Source organism: Rana temporaria, chromosome 6 (assembly GCF_905171775.1).
Source record: "Rana temporaria chromosome 6, aRanTem1.1, whole genome shotgun sequence".
NCBI classification, from domain to species: Eukaryota; Metazoa; Chordata; class Amphibia; order Anura; family Ranidae; genus Rana; species Rana temporaria.
Window position 1 is genome coordinate 79806370 of NC_053494.1, and position 23429 is coordinate 79829798.

General features: G+C 44.5%; 1 protein-coding gene across 5 annotated transcripts in view; it reads right to left on the bottom strand.

The window, feature by feature from the left end:
• VPS35L (VPS35 endosomal protein sorting factor like) overlaps window positions 1–23429 on the bottom strand; it is a 1107598-nt gene that overhangs the window by 110282 nt on the left and 973887 nt on the right. For all 5 annotated transcript variants that reach the window (XM_040358550.1, XM_040358549.1, XM_040358548.1 and 2 more), the window contains 2 exons: window positions 22214–22328; window positions 19730–19869 (listed from right to left, as the gene is read on the bottom strand). In XM_040358550.1, the coding sequence (XP_040214484.1) occupies window positions 19730–19869; window positions 22214–22328 (255 nt within the window). The remainder of the gene's footprint in view (window positions 1–19729; window positions 19870–22213; window positions 22329–23429) is intronic.

A 23429-nucleotide genomic window follows, 5' to 3' on the forward strand; every position in this document is an offset into this window, starting at 1 on the left:
CCGCTGGTCTGTACAGACTCACCGGATCAATCCGTCCGAATCCATCCCTCGCATGCGTCGTAATGATTTGACGCATGCGTGGAAGTCCTTATATCACAGCGTCGCGCACGTCGCCACGTCATCATCGTGGCGACGGCGCGACACGTCACCGCGGACGGAATTCAGCTGGGATTTTGATCTCATGGTTAGTACAACCATGAGATCAAAATCCGCCAGAGGATTTATCCGCGGAAACGGACCTCCGGACCGTTTCCGCGGATAAATCCTCTCGTGTGTACTAGGCCTTAGGCTATCCACAGCGGAGTCCCAAATCCACTCACAATAGGTTTGAACCTATTCGACCATACCAGGATAATTATTCTTATTATCCAACCCATCAACATGATTACCCCACACAGAGGTCTTTTTTAGACCGGGAGAGAAGAGATCACTCACCAAAGAGATACCCCCAGAGCCAACATTGTTCACCAAGGAGCTGTCACCACAAACAATGGTTATACAACATACCCAAGGGACAAATGGTCCGAATTAATCGAAACTGCACCAATAAAGAGGACTTTCTCACCCAAGCTGAATTTATAGGGAATAGATTCAAAGATAAGATAAAGATAAAGGATACCCTGAAGACTTCATTCAACAACAAATCCAACAAGTCTCAGAATTGGACAGATATTCCATGTTGCAGGGAAAGACAAAACCATCCCGACAACATGAAGCACCAGCACTTTTATTGGATTTCAATGCCCAACACAAAGATGTTGAAAAACTAATACGCAAACACTGGCACTGGTTCTCAAAAACGATAGACACCTGAAAAGTATTTTACCAGACAAACCCACGATCATATACAAAAGGGCACCCACCATTAGGGACATTCTCGTAAAAAACGTAATAGACCCTCCACCCACTAGTGGGTACACATTTTTAAAAAGAAGATTCTATCCTTGCAAATACGGTCAAATACGGTCATGCCTGTATGCATACCAAAACCTCACAAATTAAAAGAACTGAAGTCATTTGCACTAAAACTGGTACGTTATCCCATCAAAAACGTCATTAGTTGCCACACAGAAGGAGTTGTCTATGTTATGCAGTGTACATGCAATTTACAATATGTGGGGCGAACCAAGAGACCACTGATGGTCCGCATCAAGGAACACGTGAAAAACATTGAGAAAGGTTTCCCCAAACATAATGTTAGCAGACACTTTACAGAAGTACACAATAAAGTTTCCAAACATTTATCCTTTGGGCCATAGACAAGTACATGAAACCATGGAGGGGTGATCATTTAGTAAGATCGATCAGCCAGAAGATATCCTTCTGGATACATTCTTTACACAGATAGTCTAAATGTGGAATTTGACATAAATTGCTTTTTAAATAATTTTTAAATATTTTATTCATTAGATTGCAGCAATAGACCATATTTTTAATGTTTTGATATTTTATATTGTTGCTCCGCCTTACATATGAATATCTCATTCACTGTAATAACTAATAAAAGGATAGACATATGTCATTTCCGGTTCACAATTTAATTTATTATTATTCAAGCCTCGACTCTCTCCTTCAGCCTGCCCTTAACATTTGGGATTAGCCGCCTTTCTCTTCATGACCGCTAGGATCGTGTTCCCATCATTATAATGGCCACTTACTTGGAGAGAGACATATTAGAAGGCATAGAGTAACATTAGTTTTTCCCACCAGCAAGATGGCCGCCGCTGATACCTACGACACTTATTTCCAAAATGGCCGCCGACACACTTCCTGTTTTATTGATATATATATACAAGTATAGCTCATAACCAATCACATTCCTCTGATGAAGTCACGTGACGTGACGATACGCGCCAGGAACAGCCCACGTGACCGGAAGTGACGTTAGTCCATCCCCGAGTCCGTGTTGATGCTATACTAGCCCCCTGGATGTTTTTTCGCTTTTACCTGTAAGCACACTTTTAACTTAATTAAAGAAGACTTTTTAAAGGTACTTCACTATGGATTTTCACTTTATTTACCCCGGTTTGACTCGCTGCGGTCTCTGATCTGTCGGGGAGCCACCATTTTTGTGAAGCCCAGCTGATGTCCACACAACCACCACGCTGATTCGGAGAGGCCAGAAAAAGCAGTAATTCCCTTGTTTCAAGGTAAGCGCTCTGTGAGGCCACCATCAGGAAGATCTATTTGAAAATGTATCTGCCTGAATGACCAGAACAATTTTATGAACTGTTTATGATACACTCCATTGGATTCCCCAGTCATCAGCCATCAGGATCCATTGCAGTCCATTGCATTATTGCTCTGTTAGTCATCAGCATCTTATATTCTTTTGTCACACATGTGTATATTTTGATTTAGGTTGATGCCTTAATTTCCACGATTTTATACTTGGACCACTTTTAAGGCACTTTAAATCTAGTCTATTTTATGTAGACTTCTCAGTGTATTGTTTTTGCGCTTATCACTCCCCTCTTGTTTTCATCCATGCACAGTGATTTGTACTCACCTAGATTTGGAGCAGCATTTTCATTTTTTACACGTTTAATATTTTATCTTGTTATTGTTTTATTCATTTATTTTCACTTTGGCTAGCGCTGAAGATTCCCACATATTATAGAGACAGTAATTAGCCCGGTCATATGTGTGCCCCATAACGCGTAGCTCACCGGCCACCCTGAAGCAAATGGGGCATGTCGTGGCTGACCAAGCGTGTAGCTAAAGGCCTGCACATGCTCACTCTCCAAAACTAGGGTGACTACAAAGATCTAGGACATCCAGCCTGTTGCCCAGTTGGCAGTATAGCAGATCTCAGGATCGTAGCAGAGAAAATAAAACTCAAAAAAGCTTACAAAAGCATAACAAAACTACAAGACCAAGGGCCCATAGGGAGCCAGGTCCAACTCCTATGCTAGGCAGAAAAAAACTGAAGCTGTTGTGGGCAGGAAGAGGGGTTGTACCGAGAGGAACTGCTTCTGGGTGGTACTGTACAGTTTAAGGTTGTATTAACACTTTAACAATGTTTCTGTCTAGTCCTTTCCTGATAGAAGGGAAATACCCTATTGTCAAGATTATCTGCTGTGTCCGTCCATGAAAACAAGAGAAAAATATTTTTTAGCTATAAATTGAAACTATGCCTATTTTGTTTGACATACACAGGCATATAACGCTATTCCGGGTCCGATGTGCGCCACCAGGAAAGTGTGGACAGTCGTCAGATGGAGGTTTATACATCCCAAACAGTGGTCGCCTATTCAACCCCTTTGGGGTAACCCTTACATAGTTACATACAGGCAGTTCCCTGGGTTAAAAACAAGGTTCTGCCGGGGACGTGCAGCATGTGACGCACGCACGCTGAGGGAGGGGTTGGACCGCGCCACGTTTGAGGCCAGGGAAGGGAGGTCGGAGCGATCCGGAAGAGCCATGGCAAGCCGGCGGTGTCAGCGCAGCGTGAGAGGCTGCAACGCCGACAATTGATCGATCGCCTGCAGTACCAACGCGGAATCTCCCCTCCTCTCCTCTCATCTACCGCCGCCAGGAGCTGATTCAGAGTCAGGAAGTTAGTGATGACGGAGTGGTACCGGGATCAGCCAAGGATCGGCGGTCACCCACTCACACCCACCAGACCCCCTCCCCGTGCTCCGGAGAGACTAGGGCGGACCAGGTTATCCAATCACAGTCCTCTGGGTCGGAAGCAGCCCACGCTGACGTCCCACACGCAGACTGAGAGAAGATGAGAACAGCAGAGCGGTAAGAAAGAACAGATTTGTGTAATTTAAACAGTGCTTTTTAAGATGGACGGTTACGATAGGTCCGATGTGTTTTTTGATCAAGATATGAGTCCCTGACTGTTACTAACAGATGGATACACCAGTTACATATGTGAGATGAACTACTTGACATGACACTTGACACTTCAGGTGTTTTATAACGCTGCCTACGTTTCCTAGGCTTAATATTGATCTTGCTCTCTATTGTTAACTTAGGGCTGTGCTATGAAGGAAAAGCCCTCATTAACCCTTTATGGTAAAATAATATACGAGGACCACTGATATTAAGCTGCTCATTGATTTAATGTTTGGCTCTGTGCTTTGCTCCCTCTCCTGTATGTACCGTTATTGGTTCTCCTATGTGGCTTGAGCAAAAAGCCCCTGACACGTGCAAGGGTCATGAGGGTTTGCGAGGGGGGATGGGAGAAGGAGGAGTGAGAACTGAAGTTTTCTTTCTCCTCTCTGTCTGTCTTTTGTTTTTCTTTTCTTTTACCCACATGGCCACTTTACACGTGTACTATTGATTGGAAGCCGGAACACGCCTGGTTTGAGGTGAAAATATTGACCACAGCAGAGACCTGAGATCAGAAGTACTCTGGGGCGGGGGGTCTGTATTGGGGCTGGGAGCCCTTGAGGTGGCGAGCAGGGAAGTGCCCCCCCATAGACGGGAGAGACCCTAGGTCCTTGGGCGTGTGAACAACACCCTGGTGCCCCCCCAATAAGGGATTAGAGCAAGCCCGTTGGCACCAATTAATACTAATTTATGCCCGAGGGGCACTGGAATATTCCACCTGTTCTCATACAATAAATCCCTAAACTTCTTCAAAACTGGGGAAACGTATAAGAGCGAGGAAAAAAGAGAATATGAGCAAGATAACAAGGGGTTCTGCCCCAAAGATCCCCAAGGATAAGGCTCCCACTAGCACAATAAGACAATACTTGACCCAGGAGGGGAGCGCTAAGAGCCCAGGCACCGTTAAAAAAATAGAAAAAAAGGGGACGGCTAAAAAAGGATCTGGAGAACTGAACCCCTCTAATACAGATACATCGACAGAAGGGGAACAAGACACGAGCCACATGGAAGAATCAAGAACAGATACACAAGCCCCATCAAAGGGAGAAATGAGTGTCATGTTAAGGAAATTGGAGGAGGCAATAAAAGTGGAAATCGGCGAGCTGAGAGTAGATATAAGTCATCTCTTGACACGGGTAGAGGAAACGGAGGCAAGGTTTGAACAACAAGCGCTGGAATTAAACCAATTAAAAGAGCAATATCTCGCAATTAAACAGGACCAGAGGAGGCTACAGTATCGGTTAGAGGATCAAGAAAACCGTAATAGAAGGAAAAATGTAAGAATCCGCTCAATTAAAGAAGAAAGAGGGGAAAATTTGAGGGATATTATGAACACCCTTTTTCTACCCATCTTGGAAAACGACACCAAGAACCACCTTAAAATAAAGCGAGTACACCGTATAGGAAGGGCAAAGAACCGAGAGAGCGAGTGGCCAAGGGACATAATAGTCAGATTTAGATTTTACGAAGACAAAGCTGAAATCTGGTCATGCTTAAGACGAAAAGCACCTCTGAGCTATAATGGAGCAGAAATTCTGATTTTTACAGACCTGGCCTGGGAAACCTTGGCATGAAGGAGACATCTGAAACCACTTTTGGTACAGATGCGGTTACTGGGGATCGAATACCAATGGGGCTTCCCTGCTTGCCTCATCAGGAAGAAAGACGGAGTATCGGCCAGATTAATATTCCCTGAAGATCTTGAAGCATTTTGCCATAAATTAGGCATCCCGGCTTTAGAACTGCCAGAATGGATAGAATAGATTGCAATGTTCTGAATAGATAGGAGTGGGGTAGTTAGGGTGGGTCATTGGATCGGGGGGGACGGGAGGGGGAGAAAGGGGAGATGAGGGGATTTGGGACCTACTCCCTTGGTCCCAGGCCCCCCCATCTGGAGGGGAAGTGGTGAGGGGGATGGTGCGGTCTAAGGCCTACCTCATGACAAGAGAACCTGTGGAAAATGGGAAACGAGACCACCCACGGTTCAGAGGCCAGGTCGAGGCCTAGGAGGGTGGGGGGTTGTTTGGGGGGGTGGGATGTGGAGGGAGGGAGATGGGGATGGGAAGGTGGCCCTCAGTGACTCTATAAGTAAACAAAGGGCAATGGCTGAGTAGGAAGTTATGGTAGAGAGAAAGTTTTTGTCATATAATGTTAAAGGGTTAAACTCCGTGGGGAAAAGATATAAGATCTTAGAAGAGATCAAACGATATAGAGCGGAAGTAGTCTTCTTACAGGAGTCCCACTTGACATTAGACTCAAATGTTAAACTATATTCTCCTATGTTTCCAACGTGGTTTTACGGGGACTCTATCTCTAAACGTGCTAGGGGTGTGGCGATTGGATTTGCGAGAGGGGTAGGGTTCGCCCTAGAGGCGAGGCTGACAGACCCGGAAGGAAGGTATTTATTCCTGAAAGGAAAATTAGGGAATAACGTATATACCCTAGCAAACATCTATGCCCCCAATACAAACTCAATCAAATATGTAGATAGAATCCTCAGAAAGTTGAAAAATTTTGCGAAGGGTCATATGATCTTGATGGGGGATCTCAATTTATGTATGAACCCAAGTGACGACAGTACGTCCCGAGCGAAGGAGACAATCAACGTGCAGCTCAAAAAATTAAAACGTAAGATGCATGATATCCAGTTGGTGGATGTGTGGAGGGTTCAACACCCAAATACACATGACTACACGTTCTTCTCCCCTCCTCACGGAACATACTCTAGGCTAGATTACATTTTGGTGGACCACAGGCTGTTGGATAAGGTCACTGAAACAGAGATCGAAATTATGACTATATCGGATCACGCCCCGATAACGATGAAAATTAAGACATCGGCACAAATGAATCAACATTCCCAATGGCATTTAAATGAAGATCTGATATGAGGTGAAGAAGGGGCTGGAAGGGTGGAAGAGGAACTCAAACTATTTTTCTTAGCAAATGACACGGAAGGGATTTCAAGTGCCACTCTATGGGAGACGCATAAAGCGTATATCAGAGTGATATTAATCTCTGCGGGAGCGAGGGATAAAAAAGAAAGAAAAAGAAAGTTCGATACCATGGTTAAAGAAATAGCGAACCTGGAAAAAAAAACACAAAGAACGGGGACTAAAAGAGACGTACCTTAACTTAATGTTAAAGAGAGATGAACTTAAAAGGAGATCTTAGAACAAGATGCAAATAAAAGCTTAAACAGCATCGCCAGAGAGAGATACTTATGGGGAAACAAACCTAGCAAACACCTCGCCAAAATGGTCCAAAAAAAGAAAACTAGAAATTATATTGAGAAAATTAAAAGGAAAAACGGGGACATGGTATACACAAACAAGGATATTGCAGAAACATTTAAAAACTACTATGAGGAGGTTTTGACGATTAGTCAGAAAAGGTGGCAAACAGGAGAGAAGAGGCTAAAACCCGAGACTTCCTAGAGAAGGCAGGACTTTCGAAGATTGAGGATATAGAAAGATTAAACATGGATAGACCGATAACTGAGGAGGAAATCAAGAATGCTTTGAAAAATACAGCAGTTGGGAAAAGTCCAGCCCCCGATGGGTTTACTGTACTTTATTACAAAAAAATTAGTAGTATCCGAATACCAAAACTGTGTAAATATTTCAACGGCCTAGGGTCAGAGTTTGAAACTAGTAAGGAAGCGCTCGCCGCCTCGATAACAATTATCTTAAAAGAGGGGAAGGACGGTTCACTCTGCTCAGGATATAGACCAATTTCGCTATTGAACACGGATATAAAGCTCGTTGCGAAAATTCTAGCTGAGCGATTAAAAGGGGTCATACACCTATTGGTCCATCCTGATCAGGTGGGATTCGTCCCCGATAGAGAAGGCAAAGATAACGGGATAAGAGCACTTCTCTTACTCCAGAAGATAAGGGAGAATGAGTCCCCAGGTCTATTCCTGTCAGTCGATGCTGAAAAAGCATTCGACAGGGTAGACTGGGGACTCATGATGCAAACCCTTGAAGTGATGGGAATGGGGCGGAGGCTGATTAGATGGATTAAAACACTCTACCATCATCCATCGGCAAAAATTAAAATCAATGGCACATTCTCGGAGTCTTTTGAAATGAAGAATGGGACACGACAGGGATGCCCATTGTGATGCATTTGCCTATATGTCTCGGTTTAATGCTCCCTGCTAGCCATGTGTGTTAGAGGTAGAAAGGAATTTCATGTGTGATTCATTCCTCTAACAGGTTATTGAAGTGCTAATGTCCCCTCACTATTCTAAACATTAATTGATCTATTGTGTTGTGTGAAGAAGATCTGTGTTTACCCTTAAAAGATGTGTATTGTATCATCAGGCTAAATGATTAGAGAAGTGGTATGTTAATTATTCTGATTGCTTCAGTGTAGTAATTAACTCCACTGATGTCTTTATCTAAAGAAATGTGTCTGCATGGTCGGCTCCGACTTGTCTCCTATAATCTGTATGGGAAACCCCACTGTGTGAGGGGGGGCGGAGATTTCACTGTTCCTAACAGGTTGTAACCACATATAAGCTGAGTTTTTGTGTCATTAAAGTCTCTTGTTCCAGCATTAAGCCTTGGCATGTGTGGCTTATTATGGCGATTCCAGGAGGGGATGTTCTTGTATGGGGAGAAGGGAATGCTTGACGGGGATATCATTCTAATACCGTCACAAATGGTTGGCAGCAGCGGGATTTTCCCTTCTATTCCCCTTTACACCCGGATTCCAAGCAGACACTGGAAGAACTACTGGAAGGATTGCTAGCAACAAAACCAAGCGGGTCATCATAGCAGAATTAATGGAGCTAGACCAGGACGACAGGATTGCAGCAACACCAGCAGTACAAGAGATGGAGAGACCAGTGATTCAGGAGGAGTCACCAACCAACAAGCTAATGAGAGAGAAGCTAGCTTGGTTCGGTCCGAACCAATGTGGTGCTAAAAGTGATGGACCTGTTAGTAAACGCAGAGCTACAGGAGGCTAAACAAATAAGAGACGCAGAGCTACAGTTAAAACTGGCAGCAGTCCAACAAGCAGCCGCACATTCTCCAAACAGTGAGTACAGCACAGCAGACGCAAGGAAGATTCCGTTTAGCGCTTTTAAAGCTTTTGATGAAAAGGACTGTGAAATTGATAACTACCTGGCAGATTTTGAGAGACAATGTAACCTGCACCGAATAGCTAGAGGAGAGTGGGTTGCAATATTGTCAGGCAAACTGTCAGGCAAAGCTTCTGATGCTTTCCGGACCGTGCCAGATCAGGATATCCATAGCTACGCCAGGGTTAAAGAAGCGCTCCTGGCTCGTTATGCAGTAACCCCAGAGTCCCACCGACAGAAGTTCAGGGACTCGCGCAAAACCACGAAAGACTCTTACGCGGAATGGGCATGCCAGTTGTCCCTGTCGGCCTCTAACTGGGTTAACAGCAGCCAGGCCACCACCGCAGAGGACATTTTGCAACTAATGCTCCTGGAGCAATTTTACAATCACATCCAGACGGATGTCAAAGATTGGGTGAGAGATCGCAGGCCCATGACTCTACCAGAGGCTGCGAAGTTGGCGGATGAATATGCGGATACTCGCAAGACAAACCAGGTCACACTACGGGTACAACCTCCACGACCAATGGTGCCCTCACACCCACCAGCCGCTAGATACCAACCTCCTAACAGACCGGTGACATCTAGCCCTCGCTATCCACGTCAGGAGGACAACGAACAACGCTGCTTCCGGTGCAAACAGCTGGGTCACTTCAAGCAGAATTGCCCCATGAACGACAACACCAGGTCAAATTGGTCTCAACCTGGGTACCGCTCACCAGCAGCAGCCCATTGTGTAGACTCGGCTTGGGATCTCCAGGAGCTGGGTCCGGAAGAACCATTGGACACCATTTACGAAGTCCTCACGGTACAATCTGGTATTACGGACAACAGGGAACACCATTGTCAGCTGGTCATGGGCGACAGCCATGAGCCGGAGGGGCCCTGGAGGGAGCTGGGCAGAAAGAGGCACCGCCGGCTACCCCCCAAGAAGAAGAGGTCCTGGAAGCCGTATAACAAGCTGACCTGGGAGAAGAAGCGACTGGAGGAGAGGGAGTCGCAGCGGGCGTCCCAGATGCGGGCCGAGATGTTCGCCAAGGGCCCACCGGTGGCCCCTTACACCACCACCCAGTTCCTGATGATGAAGGACCACGTGGAGAGCCTGCAGGACATGAGCAAGCAGGAGCTGATCCGTGAGTACATAGAGCTGGAGGAGTGCATAAGCCGCATGGAGGAGGAGAACAACCACCTGAGGTCACAGCAGGCTGACCCCCCCAGGCTCCATGAACTGGAGATGGAGCTGGAGAAGCTCAAAGAGGAGAACCGGCGGCTGCGGAGGGAGCAGAGGGTGGCTGACCCTATGGGGCGCACTGATCCCCCCCCCGAACTCTGAGCACCAGTGCTACAGCATTTCAACAAATATAACTTTTCTTTTTATGAATCTCCTGTGATTGTCACTTCAGAGCCATAACCTGCCCCCTCCCATAGCGGGACACCTAGATGGCGGCGCACAGACCCATTCGCCGTCTTCACACTGACTTCTGGTGACTCTGCAGATCGCACAAAGACTTGGGGACTGACCGGCGTGTGATCTGACGACCCGGTGGCATACCTGAGTCGGAAGCAGTTGCCAAGGGAGGTCAGTCACGCCAAACGGAGTTAACCTCGGACTAAAAGCTCTGAACCCGTCAACCCTACTGGACCAGGAAAGGTCCAACCGGGTTTGCCGGAGCAGGGAGAAAAAGGGGGGCCATTGTGATGCATTTGCCTATATGTCTCAGTTTAATGCTCCCTGCTAGCCATGTGTGTTAGAGGTAGAAAGGAATTTCATGTGTGATTCATTCCTCTAACAGGTTATTGAAGTGCTAATGTCCCCTCACTATTCTAAACATTAATTGATCTATTGTGTTGTGTGAAGAAGATCTGTGTTTACCCTTAAAAGATGTGTATTGTATCATCAGGCTAAATGATTAGAGAAGTGGTATGTTAATTATTCTGATTGCTTCAGTGTAGTAATTAACTCCACTGATGTCTTTATCTAAAGAAATGTGTCTGCATGGTCGGCTCCGACTTGTCTCCTATAATCTGTATGGGAAACCCCACTGTGTGAGGGGGGGCGGAGATTTCACTGTTCCTAACAGGTTGTAACCACATATAAGCTGAGTTTTTGTGTCATTAAAGTCTCTTGTTCCAGCATTAAGCCTTGGCATGTGTGGCTTATTATGGCGATTCCAGGAGGGGATGTTCTTGTATGGGGAGAAGGGAATGCTTGATGGGGATATCATTCTAATACCGTCACACCCTTTATCTCCCCTTTCTCTTCATCCTGTCTCTAGAACCGTATTAGCCACGATCGCAATGGACCCCGATATTAACGGGGTCAAAGTGGAGGATGAAGAACATAAATTGTCAGCCTTTGCCGACGATATCCTATTCTATATTACCAACCCCCTGAATACAATACCCAAGTTGACTAGCTACTACTACAATACGGAAGCATTTCAAATTTTAAGATAATGTAACAAAATCTGAATATTAACATAAATTTAAATAGAAAGGAAGAGAGGATGTGAAAAGGGATTTGTGTTTTCCCCTGGACAAAAGAATTAAAATACCTCGGTATTAATTAGCCAACACGGTCAGGAAGACATATAAAATAACTTCGTGCCTCTTCTAAATGAGATTAAAAATGATATAAAAAAAATAATACATAGACCCATCTCCTGGATAGGACGCATAAACACGGTGAAAGATGATCCTTGTACCAAAAATACTTTATAAATTCCAATTGATCCCTATAGCCTTACCTCAACAATATTTGAGAATTTTAAACTCATTACTTATGAACTATGTGTGGAAAAATAAAAAACATAGGATCTCTCTCTCCATCTTAAAACAAGATAAGCAACTGGGGGGCCTGGCTATGCCTGACATAAGGAAATATCATAACGCGGCGCTCGTTTTGTCACAGGTGGTAGAGTGGGCCAGGATAGGCAAGGGAAAAGATGGGTACAAATAGAAAAAGCCACAAGCTAATGCACAATTAAGTAACATAATTTGGATACCTGCACAATTTAGAGCACTGAATAACAAAGCTTTTGACTTAACACAAGACACTTTGAGACTGTGGGATAGGACACAGACACAACTAGATATGAAATTTAACTCCCCACTAATTAATTTAAAAAATAACCGCATATTTTGCACCGGGGGAAAAAATAAAAGGGGGGGAACTGGATTAGAAAAGATAAATTACACTTGGGGGACATAATAAAAGATGGTGAAATCAGGACCTACGAAGAGTTGAAATCTAGTACCGATATCTGGAATCTTGACAGGTGGCGGTACTCTCAGTTACATCATTTTGTGCGACACCTCCCCCGCCTATTAAGGACGGGGGAGGAGTGAACACCATTAGAGAAATTATGTAAAACAGAGAACTCAAAGGGAACTGTTTCAAAATTATATAAATGACTTATAAAGATAGATGCACGGGGCAAACCCCCTTTTGCCCAGAAATGGGAAAGGGAGTTGGGTATTGGTAGAGGGAAAAATACTTTTGAAGATTAATGCAACTGCCATTGATATGCGTACTACCGAGACAAACTATAAATGTATTCCAGGCTGGTATACCACACCTGACAAAATTAGCAAGTTTAGAACAGGTCAGCCTGCTGAATGTTGGCGAGGATGCCCAGAAAGGGGAACGATGGCCCATCTGTGGTGGACCTGCCCAAAAATCCAAAAATTCTGGGATCTTCATTTTGAGCCATTTTGATCACATTTTGAGCCAAATAAAAGAGATCACAGGAAAATAGATCAAAAAAGATCCCTGGGTTGTCCTCTTCCATGGAACTCAAGAGGGAATTAAAAAGTACAAGCAGTCACTCACACCTCACTTGCTTAACGCTGCGAAAAGGCTTATACCAAAAAAGTGGCAGGAAGCTGAAAGCCCTCAGATATGGGAATTGATAGATGCAGTAGAGGAAACCCACAGGATGGAAGAGTTAAAGGAGAGTGTTGTTGAGATAAATAAAGACTCCAAGGAAAAATGGAAAAAAAGTGGCAAGAGTATAAAAAAAACATGGAACTACGTGGAAAAATTGAGAGTAGGTTGTTGAAACATTTTGAGAATATAACGACCCAGGCCCAATCAACTAAGAATATTTATAGAAAGGGTAACCATAACTGCAAAACAGAACAACAATAATAAATACGGAATTAATCGCATTAGAATGTCAATAGAGTCCTGGGAGCCACGATGTGGGGGGCGGGGGGTGGGGAGAGTGGGGTGGAAGGCAATGTTGTTTTTTGGTTCGATTATGTAAGACTTCAGTAAAGTGAAGGCATTATCAAATTACTTCTAAAAAATAAGTACCTTGCGGAAAGAAAAAAAAAAAAATAAGAAAAAAAAAAAAAAAAAAAAAAAAAAAAAAAAAAAAAAGGGAGAGAAATAAACATAATGCAAAATACCACAGATGATGCAAAACTGTAAAGGGAGACAAAGGCAAGCATTATACTATGAGCTGGTCTCTAGTGCTCAGTTAAAGCTGAAGTGGTAAAAAAAAAAAACAACAAGGTTCTGTAGGTTTGTTCTTAATTTGAATTTCTATGCAAGTTGTAACAGGTAAATTTTTTAAGTGTAGCTCAGCTAAAAATTTTTTTTTTACGTTTTTTTGGATAGTATAGGGAAAGGTTACCACCCATGTAACATTTGTTTGCTATCTTTGTCCATGTTCAGAAGATTTCACTACACTTTCTGTCCCTATGACAAGTGGATTTTGAAGATGGTTGTTGTGGAAAAGGATTGGTGATAACTCTAATGCTGCGTACACACGATCATTTTTTCGGGTTGTAAAAAAACAACGTTTTTTTCGAAATTCATCATTAAAACGACGTTGTCTACACACGATAGTGAAAACAAAAATGCTCTAGCAAAGCGTGGTGACGTACAACACGTACGACAGCACTATAAAGGGAAGTTGCATGCGGATGACGCCACCCTTGGTGCTGCTTTTACTGATTTGTGTTTGTAAAAGACGATTCGCTCTGTTCTGTCTGTTACAGCGTGATGAATGTTCTTACTCCATTACGAAACGGTAGTTTTACCAGAACGAGTGCTTCCGTCTCATAACTTGCTTCTGAGCATGCGTGGGCTTTTCACAACGTTTTTCAGAACCCCAAAAAATGCTCTGAAGCCCACACATGATCGTTTTTAAAAATACATTTTTAAAAAATGTCCTTTTTACAAGCCGAAAAAATGATCATGTGTACACGGCATTACAGGAGTGAATTTCCCTTCCTAGGGGTGGATTCCCTGTTGCCTCCCTCCGTTTATAGGTAGGAGTTGTTTGTAAGTCGAATGTTTGAAAACCCGGCCTGTAGTAGGTAAGGCTGAATAAAGACAACAGTACATGTCAGTTTAACCTGTGTTGCTGTGTGTGCGTGCGTGTAGAAAATAATTTCCCATATCACTGTATATTGTTTTTCGATACCTTACCTTGGCATTTTTGTAATATTCTGAATCCCCAGGTTTGGGCACTCTTTAACCACCTCAATAACGGGCACTTTTACCCCCTTCCTGCCCAGGCCAATTTTCAGCTTTCAGCTCTGTCACACTTTGAATTCTCACAATAGCGCAGTCATGCAACCCTGTACCCAAACTAGGTTTTTATCAACTAGAGATTTCTTATGATGGTATTTAATAACCACTGGGTTTTTTATTTTTAGCTAAACAGAAAAAAGACAGAGCATTTAAAAAAAAAAAAAACGTTTTTCTTTGTTTCCATTATAACATTTTGCAAATAAATAATGGCTCTTCATAAATTTATGCCAAAAAGTAGTCGGATACATTTCTTTGGTGAAAACAACCCAAATTGGTGTATATTATTTAGTTGGTAGGAAAGGTATAAGTCCACAAACTATGGCATACATCTGAAAATTGATCAATCCCGATGTACTGATGTCCATGTCATATCTTGAGGCCCAAAAATGTCAGGACAGTACAAATATCCCCCAAATGACCCCTTTTTGCAAAGTAGACAGTCCAATATATTTAGTAAGAGGCATGGCAGGTTATTTGAAGAAAAATAAAACAAATCACAATCATTTTTTTACATACTGCCACCAGTGCAATACAGGGTCATCGTATAACTGGTGTGGCGGTGATCAGGGACACTGACTGGTGACAGTATATAAAAAAAAAAAAAGAAACAATTATTTGTCAATTTATTTTAATGTTTTATTATTTTTTTTTAAATGTAGCGGGGTCATCCTTTTAGAGTCTAATGACAGGCCATCCCCGCTGGAACTTTATCCGTGCCTGTAAATATGTAAGATACATTTAAGAAAGCTATGCATTGTGGGACTTCAAGTAGCAGGAGATATGGACTCCATTGACTCTTAGGAGAAACAGACTACACTTCCCACATTGCCCTGCGTCACTTGAACATATGACACCTCCGCACAGAAGGGGGAGGTTACTTAAGGAAAGGGAGTGGCTGTTTTCGCTCTCTCGGGACCTGCATTCTTCTCCTCTGCGGAGCTGCTGACACAACACAGTTGTGCTGCTAGGCCAGAAGCCTGGGCCTAAACCCACCGAGAGACCAGCCATCCAGAAGGAAGCAAGACTCCAGTATCCAGCTAGTGTTCCAGAGATCGAAGAGGCAGCCCAGCTGACAACTAAAACAGTGGAGCATCCTCGTCCAGGATCCTTGTGCTGCAGAGCAGTGTTTTACCAACACGCCTTCTGAGGAGAATTCAGGCGGATCGGCCTGTCGGGTGAGAGAGCACACGCTCAACTGCTAACTTCCCCTCTAGATATACACCTTAGTGCCAACTCACAGGCCGGAGACACATGTTGGCCTCCCGTTGAGACTTGGAAGCCTTATTAACCATTTAAGTGTTTTATAGAAGTGACTGACGCTGATGAGCGATCAGTCCACCAACGTTGCTGTTCCAGAAACTTTGTTTGTAGCTTCATTCATCAGTTGCCACTTGTGGATTATAACTTTAATGTGCACCAACCGGCCTCAACGTGAGCTCTAATAGCTAGATTCAGTAAGAGTTAGGCTGACTTATCAGTAGATAAGCCGACCTAACTCAGAATCTACGCCGACTTATGTTTAAGCGTATGCTCAAACAGAGATAAGCTTAAACATATCTAAGATACGACGGCTTGCGCCGTCCTATCTTAGATTGCAATATTTTGGATGGCCGCTAGGTGGCGCTTCCATTGCGGTCGGCGTAGAATATGTAAATGAGGAGATACGCCGATTCACAAACGTACGCCCGACGCAGTACTTTTACGCCGTTTACGTAAGAGATAGGCCGAGGAAAGTTAGAGCTAGGCCCTATTGGACTAGTAATGTCAAGTATGGCCGCCGTTCCCGCGTCGAAATTCAAATTTTTTACGTTGTTTACATAAGTCTGTGAATCGGGATTTACGTAGTTTACGTCCACGTCAAAATCAATAGGCCCGTGCGGCGTACTTAGCCGCAATGCACACTGGGAAATGTAGGCGCCCAGCGCATGCGCAGTTAGCAAGAATCGTAAAAAACGTAAGGTCAAGCCCCATTAGCATACAACACGCCCCCCTCAAACACATTTGAATTAGGCGCCCGCCAATTTAGGCTACGCCGCCGTAACTTAGCAGGTAAGTACATTGTGAATCATGTACTTGCCTAGCTAACTTACGGCGGCGTAGCTTAAATGCCTTAAGCTACGCCGCCGAAAAGTTAGGCATAGGTACTTGAATCTACCTATAACTGTTTACAGGACTGCCCGCCAGAGGGCGCTCGCGAGCATAGACTGCCTAGTTCAGTTAAGTGAATAGTACCATTCTTTAGTTTAGGTCTTTATCTGTTGATACGAATTGCTGATTCCAGTAAGGGCCCTTACTGAATCACAGTGAGTCATTACCTGCCAGTTGCTTGCTTGTGATGTAAATCCAAGCCTGTTTGCCAAGTTGACATAAAGTAAACTTATCTTTTTCTGATTTAAATATACCAACTGTGTGGAGTGTATTTTCTAGTCTGGAGGGACCATCCAAAGAAAACAGGTAATACCATTGCCATATTGTCACTGCATGTGGTGTGCCTGCTATTGCGACCCCAGCCAAACAGAGGTCACAATACCCTGCAATACCAGACTTCTGATATGTCAAGGGAGGGTCCGAGTAAATTAAATAGGGGTGAGCCAAGTCAAAGAGAGTAGATCCCAAAACAAACCAGCGGCTCCTTCGAAGGTAGCGCTACATAAACAAAAAAAGTAACACACTGTGACCAGAGCAATATAATGTTACCATAGGGAAACAATCTGATTTTTTTTTTTTAAACATTCTGATTACTTCTAGCAGTGAATTTAATTGCTATAAGTAAGCATTTTACTAAAGGAAAGGAAAGTTTGTTTTATTGTGATTAGCTGCGATAGGCCAAAACGAATCACTCGGTACAGGTGGGCTGTGATTAGCCCTGTCTGTACCATGTGATCACATTGAACAATCACAGCTAGCAATACATTGTTTACAACTGTCATGTGATCTGCTGTGACTGGTTACAACGGTTACACGGTACCAGCAGATCGTGCTGCTGCGTGGTGCCTTTTGAGAGGACGTCATAGGATGTCCACTCAGGAGGAGAAAGCACCCGCCCAGCCACCAATCTGCTATAGGCTTGATGGAAAGGTGTTACTATTAAAACCTTGGCTGATACTGTGTCCTTGGGTTCCTTACTGTACTTTCACCAACTTTTGAGTATTTCCGTTACCGTGATGGATGCTATTCCTGTATTTCCAATTGCAGTCCGCTGCCAGATCACAGTTTTCTCAGTTGCCTCTCAATCAAACTCATCCTACTGTAGAGCTGCTGGCCCAGGGGACTTATATAAGCCACTTTTGGCCCTGTATGGGATGCTTCTGTGTGTTAACTCCCCCAAGATTGATCGCCTGTGGGATCTCTGGAAGGGTGACATCCCTGGATAGCGAGGACTGTTTGGAACAATCTAAGCTTGTTATTTCCTCCAGGGACAAACTAATATAATTAGAAACAAAGAATGATTAGGACAGGTTCCGTTGCTGTGATTTGTAGTGCCTGTTTCCACACCTCTTTACAATAAAGCCACGTTGGATTGGAGTGCAGTTGTCCTAATCATTCTTTGTTTCTAATTGCCATATGCATTGCCAGCACCCTCGGTTTCTGAGAAGAAGATCCCAACCATACGGGACCTGCCTGGAGCGGCAATTTTTGTCTCTCTATAGTTCTTGGATTTTGACAAACTAATACAATTACGTTTCTGCACAGAGTGTACTATACCCCCTTGAGGTTTCATAGAATGTATCCGGAACATGACCCTGTATTGGCCCACTGTCGCTTCCACCCAGAGTCCTATTTCCATGTGTTCCTTGGATTGCTGAAAGCTCACTGCCTACTGGTCTGAGGTTTTAGAGGTGATTAATCTTCGGCTGCAGGTGTCTATACTGGCCTCCCAGGAAATGATCCCTATTCATGAGGAGACTCAGCGTTTTCACCATACAAAATTGTTGATCTCTTATACTATGCTAAACAAAAAATCTTAATGAAGTGGACCTTTGCTGTCCTTCCTATGGGGTCATCCTGGGAGACCATGGTTGATGAAGCCCTGCCTATGTATAAGTTAACCTAAATAAAATCGGGGCTGCCCCTGGAAATGGGATAAGATGCGGTCACCCTGGACGCGTCCGCAAATCATTTACTTTGAGAGTTTACAGACTATGGGTGGAGTTTTGGGTCTGTCTCCCCTCCCCCTTTGCTAACCTTTCCTGACTTCTCACCCACTGCCCCAACCTGAATTTGTAGGCGGAGTGTGCTGAGTATAGAATACTCCTCCACCGTCGGGTCCTGGTGTTGGCGTAATTTCAGGGGATGATGCGGCCGGCGTTCGTCACTTCCGGTTTCCAGTCTGAGCGGCGGTTTGGCCGCAGCACATGTTCCTCTCCCGGGCACCATCGGGGGACCTCCTGTCCGCTCCGCCCCCCCCCTTTTACCTCTGGGTTCCCGCTTCTCCCGGCGCTCAAGCCGGGGTGGGAGCGGGGAGGCCGTCCATCTGCCACTCACCCTCGATCTCCAGAGCATCAGGGAGCTGCCCGCCCGCATCTCCCAGTGCTCATGCCGGGCTGGGAGCGGGGAAGGCCTCCGTCCGTCCATCCGCCGCTCACCCTCTCTCTCCAGTGCATCAGGGAGCCGCCTGTCGCTTCCCGCGGTGCTGCCGCTGGAGGGGGAGGAGGTCGTCTGGCCATCCATCCTTCGCTGGGCTCAATCCCGCATGGTGGGGGGCGCCATCCGCTTCTCCCTGCTATCCCTGTATTCCTTCCGGCGCTCATACTGGGGGGGAAATTGTCTGTCCACTCGCCGGTTTGACTGGGACCACGTGCGTCATGGAGGGGACGCCCGCATGCTTCCTGGTTCTCAACTTACATGGGGAGAGCACACTTCTACGGGTGAATGCTGCTGCACGAGGGGGGGGGGGCATCCACCCACTCCTCCCCCCTGTCAGTTCACGAGCTGAGGGGGGGGGGTCCGTCCATCCATCCACTTACCACAACTGTCCTGCCCGCCCGCTGTCCAAGCCGGTGTCATGTGGGGTTGTATGGGGGGGGGGAAGAGGCTGTCCACCCTTCATCTCCCATCTATATTGTGCTCTACATTATTTCTTGGCAAACTTTCATACTTTCTGCTATGATTAACCTTTTGAATTGTACGACACCTAACCATGTCATATTGTTCTATTGTATACTCTATTAAACTCATGACTGTAGTTAAGAATCCCTGTTTTGAGAAAAAAATAAAAACAAACATTCTATCAGGTTAATGACACTTACAGGAACAACCAGTAATGTGGAGAAGAAGTTGCTGAGGAACTCCAGGAGAAAAGCCTCAGAGGAACGTATCTTGCCATCTATAACAATTGTCTTTGGTACATCAGCAACAAGGCTCACTGCAGCTTTGAAGAAAGCATCCGCTAAAGAAAAAAAAGTAATTAAGTTAAAACTGCATCCAGTACTGTTCACTAGGTAGAGGCAAGCAATCTAAAATCTTTGAATACAAATGGAAGCACACTGGGGGTGCTTTTGGACCCCTGAAACACACTGGATACTTTTTAGTTTGTCTCCCTCACTTTTACTGAAATAAAGAAGTATCTGGACCTCTTTTGTTATATTATACTACAAGCCAAAGAAACCATGGAAATCCTCAGGGGTGCAGAAGCTGTCTGCCTGGGGACCAGATTATTTACATTAACATCAATACTTTGAGATACTAATACCAGTGAGTTAACCCTAGGGGTCTAGTGCAATCTATCCACTTTTCTCAATCGTAAAGAGGAAAAAAGTCCAAAGCACGTAAAGTTGATCTGATCTCCAGCTTAAAGTGAAGTTTAACCAGTTTCCTCCCAGCCCATAGCAATTTGACAGCCGAGCGGGACGTTCGTTGTTCTGGGTTGATGTCTCATGATGTCCTCTCGAAACTAGCCTCACATGTGCCCACGGCTACTGCCACCAGCAGCTGTGTGCACCGGACACAGCTGACGACTGATCAGTGCACCAGCCAGCTGCTGGTACCATGTGATCGGTGTGACAATCACAGCAGATCATATGTCAATTGTAAACAATGAATGGCTTTTATTCATGTTAGCTATTTTCAATGTGATCACATGGTACAGACAGGGCCAATCACAGCCCATCTGCACCATGTAATTAGCTGTGACCAATCACAGCTAATCACAACAAAATAAACTGAATGAACCAATTTGATTCAGTAAAATTCTTGCCCCCCCCCCTTCAATATACTCAGTTACTGGCTTTGATTGACAGCAGCAGGAGTCAATGGTTCCCACTACCTTCTGCCTTTACAACCACTTTAAATTTGAGTACAGTAAAAGGTCGCAGGCAAAGAATTTATAAACCTTTGGTTATAGGCATGTACATTCAGGTGATTGGCAAAGCTTTAAAATATATGGACCCCAAGCACTTCCCCTCTAACTCTACCCCATTCCCCAGTTTTGTAACAAGCAACGGAGAGACACAGCCACGATATCATCTAGCTTAGACGTTGCATTGCTCACCTTGGCAGATCCTTCCTTCGGGAGGCTTGTTCAGGCGCACTGCCAATAAGCAACCACGGGCTCCACTCCGTAGTGGTCCATCACACTGGCAAACCCGGTGGGGGGCTGTTCCACATGCCTTCATATCCTTATTTATCCGCCCCTTCTCTCCTTTTCTCTTCTGTTTCTTACCTGACTCTATTTATCTCTTTTCACCCCCCCTCTCTTTCACTGAAGGTTGCCTATTTGTTTTGTTCCGTTTTAATACGTTTTCCCAATGAGACACCTGGGAGTCACTTTTTTTGGGGGGCTACCTGGACGGTCCTCAGGTTTTTAGCCGTTCTGGGTACTTCAAAATTGTTAATGTTATTCGTGTGTAGGGGAGACACAATTGTCGCTACTCTAGAGATGGTGCGTCTGGCCACCCTGCCCTCCTCCAGTTTGGAGGGGAGGCCTGCCCACATGGATTGAATATCCGGGTCAGGCCGGCACGGGCGGGTTGCCCCGGCGTTTGTACATTACTGATAGCGGTTCTCCCCGGCAATATGAGATGATTGTCCATGCTCGGACTATGCTAAGCATACCCTCTGGTGCTCCTTCCCCCCTTAGAACCAACCTCCCCTCCCCCTTCCCTTTGCCCTCTGTTCCTCCCCTGGTCTCCTACCCTCCCCTCCCTACCTGGTTGTTTTGGCTTTGTTGTAAAGTCATACTGTTTTTGTCTTAATATTTAAAAAATAAAAATAAGGATTATACAAAAAAAAAAAGAAACAGGGAAGAGGGTCTAATCCCCCTCCGAGCCAACTCAAACTAAAAAAACAATTTAGCTTTACTTTACTAGAGCAAACTTTTCACTTGTTGCGAAATAAATATGGTAGCTACCACTGCTACATTTTTTTTGAGGGTGTATGTTCCAGGGCTGTCATCCTTAAGCCTGGCACACTACATGAGAGAGAGCTGGAACAAACATGTCCGAAGAGCTGAAACAAATGCTTGTCCCAGGTCAATGACTTATCAAATGACAAAATTAAGGAAGAAAATAACAGCATGGAGCTTGCAACAAAATACTGTCAACTCCTACATATCAAACCTTTAAAAAGCTCATGCGATTAAGGACATTCGTTTGTTAAGGCTTCAAGCAAGAAGCACTGGTTTGTAGAGCTCACCACATGGAAGGATTTAAAGAGCTAATGTGCTTTGTACGATCTTGAATGGACTCTAGATTCCAGCAACATTCATGAATGAGGCATGGGTTTAAAGGGCTCACCTTGTGAAAGGCACTGATTTGCCAGAGCCACTTGGCCAGAGTGAAGGTACAAGTTGAGCCGGGTAAAGATGCTGGTCAGAGAAGGTATAGTGATGAAGCAGAAGGCAACACAAGCCTGGTTAAAAAAAATGGAAAAACAATATACATTAAATTGGCACCATAAGCATTGTATGGCAGTGATATATTATAGTTTTAAGAAAATTTAGATATCTGTAATGGAGATACAAACTTCACAAGTTTTAAGAATAGATTTGGCACATGGCACAATTTATATGGAACCATACAGGAAACATCAAATATGGGATACAGGCGTTAACACATTAAAATGGGATGCCACTTAAATCATGCTAATATGGCATCTTTATCAATGTTATCATAAAAAGTGTAATGCTAATTTTAATTTGCCATGTTTTCTATCCAATTCGAACTAGATAAACAAAGCCCATTGTTTTAAGTACAGTATGTAAAATACCTTACATTCAGTTTATACATTGCTCATCAGTTTTTACCAACGTACAGATGTCCAAGGCATGAGGTAAATTTTGTAAAATAATATGCAGCACAAACATACAACTACCAAACAGTTTATAATAATTAACGCCACATGTATCCGAAAGAACAAACAAAAATCACATCGCTTGAGTGGATTGTAGCCATATTAGTGCACTTGCAAAAAGAAATTGAGTACTGTACGTACAAACATACAATTTTTCACCACAAACTTTTTGGGGCAAATCCCCTTCCTAAAAGAATTCTTCAGGAGGCTAAGGCTCAAATAATATTTTCACAGTAATGAAAGGAATCCTAGAACAATAGAATGCAGCCAAGAGAAAAAGAACAGCGAATACATACCTCCACAAGGATGCAACCCCAAACTGGACACCTATATTGACAGCCAGGGGCGTAACTAGAAATCACAGGGCCCCATAGCAAAATGTTGTATGGGGCCCCCCAGAGCCGCCCTAGTGTCAATGCAGCGTGACCGGTTGCCCATGCAGCGTGACCGGTTCCCCATGCAGCGTGACCTGTGCCCCATGCAGCGTGACCTGTGCCCCATGCAGCGTTGCCCGTGCCCAATACAGCCTGGCCTGCCTGTGCCCAATACAGACTGCCCCCCCCATCAGACCCCACTCCACCACAGATCCATCCCCATTACAGACCCCACTCCATCACAGATCCATCCCCATTACAGACCCCACTCCATCACAGATCCATC